The sequence below is a fragment of the Heteronotia binoei genome, chromosome 1 (assembly GCF_032191835.1).
Source record: "Heteronotia binoei isolate CCM8104 ecotype False Entrance Well chromosome 1, APGP_CSIRO_Hbin_v1, whole genome shotgun sequence".
Lineage (NCBI taxonomy): Eukaryota > Metazoa > Chordata > Lepidosauria > Squamata > Gekkonidae > Heteronotia > Heteronotia binoei.
Window position 1 is genome coordinate 101,155,926 of NC_083223.1, and position 6,000 is coordinate 101,161,925.

The following is a 6,000-nucleotide window of genomic DNA, read 5'->3' on the forward strand; positions in this document are numbered from 1 at the left end:
GTTCAGGCCTGGGTGTCACTCTTCTACCCCACCATCATGGAGACCATCAGGGCTGACCGCAGCTCTCCTGGCGGCACCCTCATTGGGCGCAGCCAAGTCCAGCCAAGAAGGCTGTGCTGGAAGGACATGTTGGGTGGGACCGCCCCCGCTGCTGCTCCACACACCATCCCTGTCCCTCGCTGTTGGCAGCGAGCCCAGTGGGGCCCCAATGCAGCAACGAGGAGCAGCAGAGGGGGCAGTCCCACCCAACATGTCCTTCTGGCACAGCTGCGGCCAGCCCCAACGGTCTCTGCAATGGCCGGGGGGAGAGGAGCGACACCCAGGCCCGAGTGGCTGAAGCGGCAGCAGCCCCGATGTCACCAGCAGCCTGCGCCTGCCGGAGCAAAAGGATAGCAGGAGGAGGGCTGGCCTGGGGGTGGGGCAAACGCCAAGGGGGAGAGGAATGCAGCAACGGGAGTGCTGAGAGATAGGCAGAGGGGTGAATGGGGAAGGGAGAAGGCACATGAGACGGAGGTGTGGGGCAATAAAGGAGAAAAGAGGCTGGCCAGACTGAAGCTTTATTTCCCACTCCCCCCCCCCTCAGTCAGTCAGTCTTTTCTCTTTCTTTCTCTCTTTCTGTCAGCCAGTGCAGTTCATGCAGCACAGGATGGATGCATGCTGTACACAGAGCTACCATAAGGATCCATGCAGCTGCATTCTGTACCAGCTGGAACTTCCAGGTCAGCCACAAGGGTAGGCCCAGGCAGAGCAAGTTACAGTACTCCAGCATGGAAGTGACCATTGCATGGATTACTGTGATTTGACTGGGTCAAGCCAGTTGCCTGTCCTGGCACAGCTGGAAGAATGTCAGTATGGCAACATTAGTGACATTAGCCTTCATTGTTAGGAAAGCATCCAGAATCACACCCATCTTGATAGTTGGTGCCAGTCACAATAGCATGCCATCAAGAGCTGGGAGTTGCCACCCCAAACCAGAATTTCCCTGCCCCAGCTACAGAACCTCCGACAGAAGGATTCAGTCTCAATTGGCTCTGTTTCAAACATTCCACCACAGCCTCCAACACCTCAGCCAGATTTTCTGGGGCAGTATCTGACTGACTGCCCTTCAGTAGATAAAGCTGGGTGTCATCAGTGTACAGGTGACATTCCAGCCCAAATCTCCACAACAGCTGGGCTAGGGAGCACATATAGATGTCGACTAACGCTAGGGAGAGGACTGCCCCCAATAAATCCCCCATACCAAGGGGTACCAAGGTGATATCCTCTCTCTGTCCTTATTAGGGCTTTTTTTTTGAGCAGGATTGCAGTTCTGGGAGGCTTGGTGTCAAGGGGTGTGGCCTAATATGCAAATAAGTTCCTGCTGGGCTTTTTCTACAAAAAACCCCCTGCTCCTCATCCTTGGAGAAATATACAATGTTAAATACCACATGAACACAACCTATGTTGACTAAGTTGATCAGGCATGAAGCTTATTTCTTAATGCACCAGCTGGAAAATTTATTTTGAAAGAGAAAAAATGAGAAGAGAACAAATTAAAATTGTTTAATGAGATGTCACAGTCATACATGGGACACCAACACATTTTTGTTCAGTCCAATCCTAAAGACTGTTCTGATTCATTTCAGAGAGAAATATAACGTACTCTCCATGCTTCTTTTACTAAAAAGCAAATCTTACTGAATTCCATTATGCTTATCCCAAGTAACTTTACACATGTTGTGGGTGCAAAAATGTGTCCACCTTGTTACAAGCATAGTGAAGCTCTTTTTATTCCACAAGGCATTTGCGAGTGGTTAAGATGTACTGAGGGCTTTGCTAGTAGTTTTTTATACTATTATTACTACTTTTACCTTACTAGTGTTTCTATACTTTAGTGGGATGTTTTAATATTGTGTCATCTTTAATTTGCATTGTGATTTGCCTCACACATCAGAAAAACACGATGTAAATTTATCAGTCAGTAGACACAGATAAACATTATTTATGGTTTACACTAACCCCTCTCTCAATACCTGTGATATGTGCTGAGAACTAGGATGCTTTCTCTGCTTTTACAGTAGTCTTTCACAGAAAGAAGAGTAGCACTGTTCCTTCCTTTCGTAAAAGTCCAGTGAGAATGGAGAACACATCCCTCTCCTTATTTATTCATGAACTAAAGTAAAGAAGGCATGATTCTCTGCTTTTATATTGGGCTTTGCAGAAGGCAAAGCAAAAACCTTTCATCTTTTCCTTGCAAGTTCCCTGTAGTTCATGACTCAATAGAGGGCTTTTTTGTGTGTGTGTTAGGCATTTAGAGCAGTTCGGGGGGGGGGGGGGGAGGCAGGAGATACTTGCTTCTAGTAATTAAATATTAAATATATACATATATCAAAATATGTCACTATTTATTATAATTTAAAATAATCCCCTCATGAGATGCAACATTTATGATCAACAAAAACCACCAAATTTCAAGCTCATCAAATATGTGAACAATTGAGCGGAGCATTAAATAAACTCAAATACTATCCCTTCACAAAAGTAGCTGAAAAACTACTGAAATATGATATATGTACAATTATAAGAACAGGTATAATACTAAATATGGGCAAAATATAACCAAAAGGCTATGTTCAGATATCTTGGGTTGAACAGCTACATATGAGTTCAGTAACCAAGAATTTTGGGGTGTAATCTTTCAAGAGTAAAAGCTTCCTTTATTAGATACAGCATATCTGATGAGGGAAGCTTACACCCCAAAATTCTTGTTGGTCTCCGAAGTGCTACTGGACTCATACCTAGCTGGTCTACTGCAGACCAATACCGCTTCTCTCTGAAGATCTCATCACTTTTAAAAGTAGCCACTCTCACTTTCAAAAGTTGCCCTTTTTTGTATGATTCCTAAGTTCTTCATCAATATTACCATATATATAAACATATTACTTGGTCCAGCTAGACACGGTGGTTCCTTAAGTCACTTTACACTTACTGTAAGTTAACTAGATTGTTAAAATAACAGATCAATATCATAAGGAAAAACCAAAAAGACACAGGTGTTGACTAGAGGGAAGTGTAACCAGTAACAGGTGTTCAGAGGGTGGGGAGCATACTAAGGAGAATGCAAGTCCATGAAAGCTTAAAAGAAGATTTTAAAAACACACAATACAGCAAAGCCCAAGATATTAACATGCATCTAGGGCTCAGGGTAGTTCTTCTGGAGATCTTTCAGGACTGACTGAAATGCAGGGTAGAAACCAATTAATTGGAAATAAATGTATATATAAAGTTTCGAGAATGCCAATTTAAAAGAGATTTTGCTAGTAATAGATATCACTGTTGTATAGCCTCAATATAACCTTCAAGTATAGCTCACAAGCCTGGTACACCTGAGTTCGTTATATGCTCAAAACAATAAACAAGAAGAGTTATGGCTCTGCACAGCCACTAGGACAAAAGCAGGGTTTATACAGCTGCATTTCATTATGGCTTATAATATACGGGGGCGGGGTGGGGGAGAGAAGTGAAGGGTGATCGTCCGCTTCCAGCAGTGTATGCACAAGGAGTACACACTTCAGGCACAGGAACACAGACAAGTACAGACAACCTGATATCCTCTTTGCACTTACTCGTTTATGCTACACTAAGGGGGCAGCGGTCCGGCCCCTTTCAAAGCAAAACCACTCTCCCTTTGCTTATACCCGTTCACAAACATAGCACAGACACACTGGTGGTTGCATATGCCTTCCCCGTTACCGACAGGCGGGGCCCCACCGGGCACGGACCAGTTCGCTCAACCGCAGCGGCCGGGGAAGGGGGGCAGCGGGCAGGGGAGGCACGCGCGCCAACACCACAGGGAGGAAGGGCGAGGGCAGTGTCTGCTTGTCTGTCTGTCAAAGGACAGTCAGCCCTGAGGAAAAGGCTGGGGGTCTCTACAGGATGCCGGCGCCCAAAAGACCAGCAGCGAATTGAAAAGAGGACCTTCGGCGCGATAAGCCCCTCGCATGGGCGGGTCTCCGCGTCTCTTACCTGACGGGGTGGCTCCGAAGACTCTCACCACTGGCACCCTCTTGACCGGGGCCTCCCTGAAGTGGGACTGGCAGGGGTCCAGGCCGGGCAGAGGGCTGCTCATGTAGTAATCGGCGGTCACGACCCTCACTGAGAACATGTTCGCCGTCGCTACAGCAAGCGCCGGTGAGGGCGGCCGTTGGGTATACCCCGGGGCCGGGGCTTCCCTCCTCCGCCTGCCCCAGCTGCTGTTGCTGCTCCTGCCGCTGCAGCACGAGCGCAGACCCCTCCCCGTCCTCACCCGCCGCGTCTCGCGCTCGCGCGCATGGACAAGAGCGGACGGAGCACGTAGGGGGGCGGGAGGAGGCGGTAGAAGGGGCGGCTAAGAGAGAGAGAGCGCGCGTGCCGTTGAAACAGCAACTGCCGCGGCAAGGCCCTAAAACCAGGCACGTTGCGTGCACTTCACGGTCAAAAACCTCCCTCTTCCCTCAGCGCGGGAGCACCAACGCAGTAGTTTCTCGACTGCGGCGGTTGTTGCCATGATGATGTCGTCACAGACCCAACTACAAGCATTGAGCAATGGAAGGGGGCGGTTGGTTGAGAACAGTAGCAAAGGATTTCTTCCTTCTCTTCGCTCCTACCCTTACACGAGGAAATGTTTAAACTCCTATTGGTGCTTCGAACGATGTTATCGATAGCTCAGCTTTCAGTTTCTTGGGTCTAGGGAAAGACAAGGCTGAAGAACGCCCAATTACCGATGGCCTAAGGGTTGTTACCCCCCCCCCCCCGGTCTGTTTAGGCGCCATTTCAGAGGCATGGAAAGGTGAGTCATTAAGTCGCGGGGGAGGGTGATCAAAGGGAAATATCGTGCTGTCAACGAGGAAATGGGGAGGAGCTGGGGAGGGGACCGTGGGAGTGGGGAAAGGAGAAGATGAATGAAGAGCTGGGTCCAGCCTTCAAAAGGGCGGCGGCTCTTGCCGTTGCTAAATATACTGCTGCCTGAGGCTTGCGCTGCTCTGACGTGTGCTGCAGAAGAAGGAGGATTCTCGCGCATTCTCTTCCCCTCCCCTTTCTTCTCTGAGTTTCACGTGTTCTCGCGGGAGCTGTAGCTTGGCGCGTGTTATGTCAAAGGTTAGCCCGGCCAGAATATTCAGTGTTTCTGACGTTATGCATAGCTTGTTGGGCTTTAGGTTGACTTTGGGCCTAGAGAGCAGGTTGATTCCTCTCCCCTCCCCCACCCATCCCCCGGTTTTGTAGCCTGTCTGATTTTATTTCTATTGTCACGTGCGTTGCACCAAAATACCCGAGAGAGACCTCGCTGTGACTGTTGCATTACATCCAAGTCTTTTCTTCCTACTGTGTATTTTGTGAAGTCCTTCCTCAGGTTTCCCAGATGGTGACTTTAATTCAGACATCTCAGTTTTAAATCAGGTATGGCATTGTAATGTGTTTCCTCTTTCAGCCTCAGACCTGCAAAACAGTTACATGGCTTGTGCCGATGCCAGTATTCCAGTTTAGGCTACAGTACTGCAGATTGATTTGTCTGGGACAATAAATATAAATCTGTTATAAAGTTTGAGTCCAGTAGCACTTTGAAGACCAACAAAGTTTTATTTAAAGTATAGGTTTTTGTGTGCATGCACAAATCTTCAGATACAAAGAAATAAAAGTTACCAGTCCATACATATAGGTAGAGAATGAGCAGTAAATTAGCATGCATACGACATAGTGAAAATGTTTAACAGATTCAAGGACCAAGCAGAAATAATAAGCTTATTTTGTATGGGTTACCATTTGTTTGGGTTTGGTTATGTGTGTGTGTGGTGGGGGGAAACATAGTGAAGGAAATATATCAAAGTTAGAAACTGATGGGCACATGTGCCCATCTTAATTGTGGAATGCTGGGAATAATGAACTGAGGTCCTGCCATTATGTTCCATTTTACCTCCTCTTGAGTGCAGTGGTGACCTTACAGCATCCTCTTCTTTGAGGTGGGGCAATTGGCTGTGTAGTGTA

At 47.5% G+C, this 6,000-nt stretch overlaps 1 protein-coding gene across 1 annotated transcript in view; it reads right to left on the reverse strand.

The window, feature by feature from the left end:
- The window catches only part of REV3L (REV3 like, DNA directed polymerase zeta catalytic subunit), a 154,621-nt gene extending 150,020 nt beyond the window's left edge, over positions 1-4,601 (reverse strand). The window contains exon 1 of the mRNA XM_060238202.1: positions 4,006-4,601. Coding sequence (XP_060094185.1) covers positions 4,006-4,144 — 139 coding nt within the window. The 5' untranslated portion in view covers positions 4,145-4,601. The remainder of the gene's footprint in view (positions 1-4,005) is intronic.
- Positions 4,602-6,000: the final 1,399 nt, after the last annotated feature.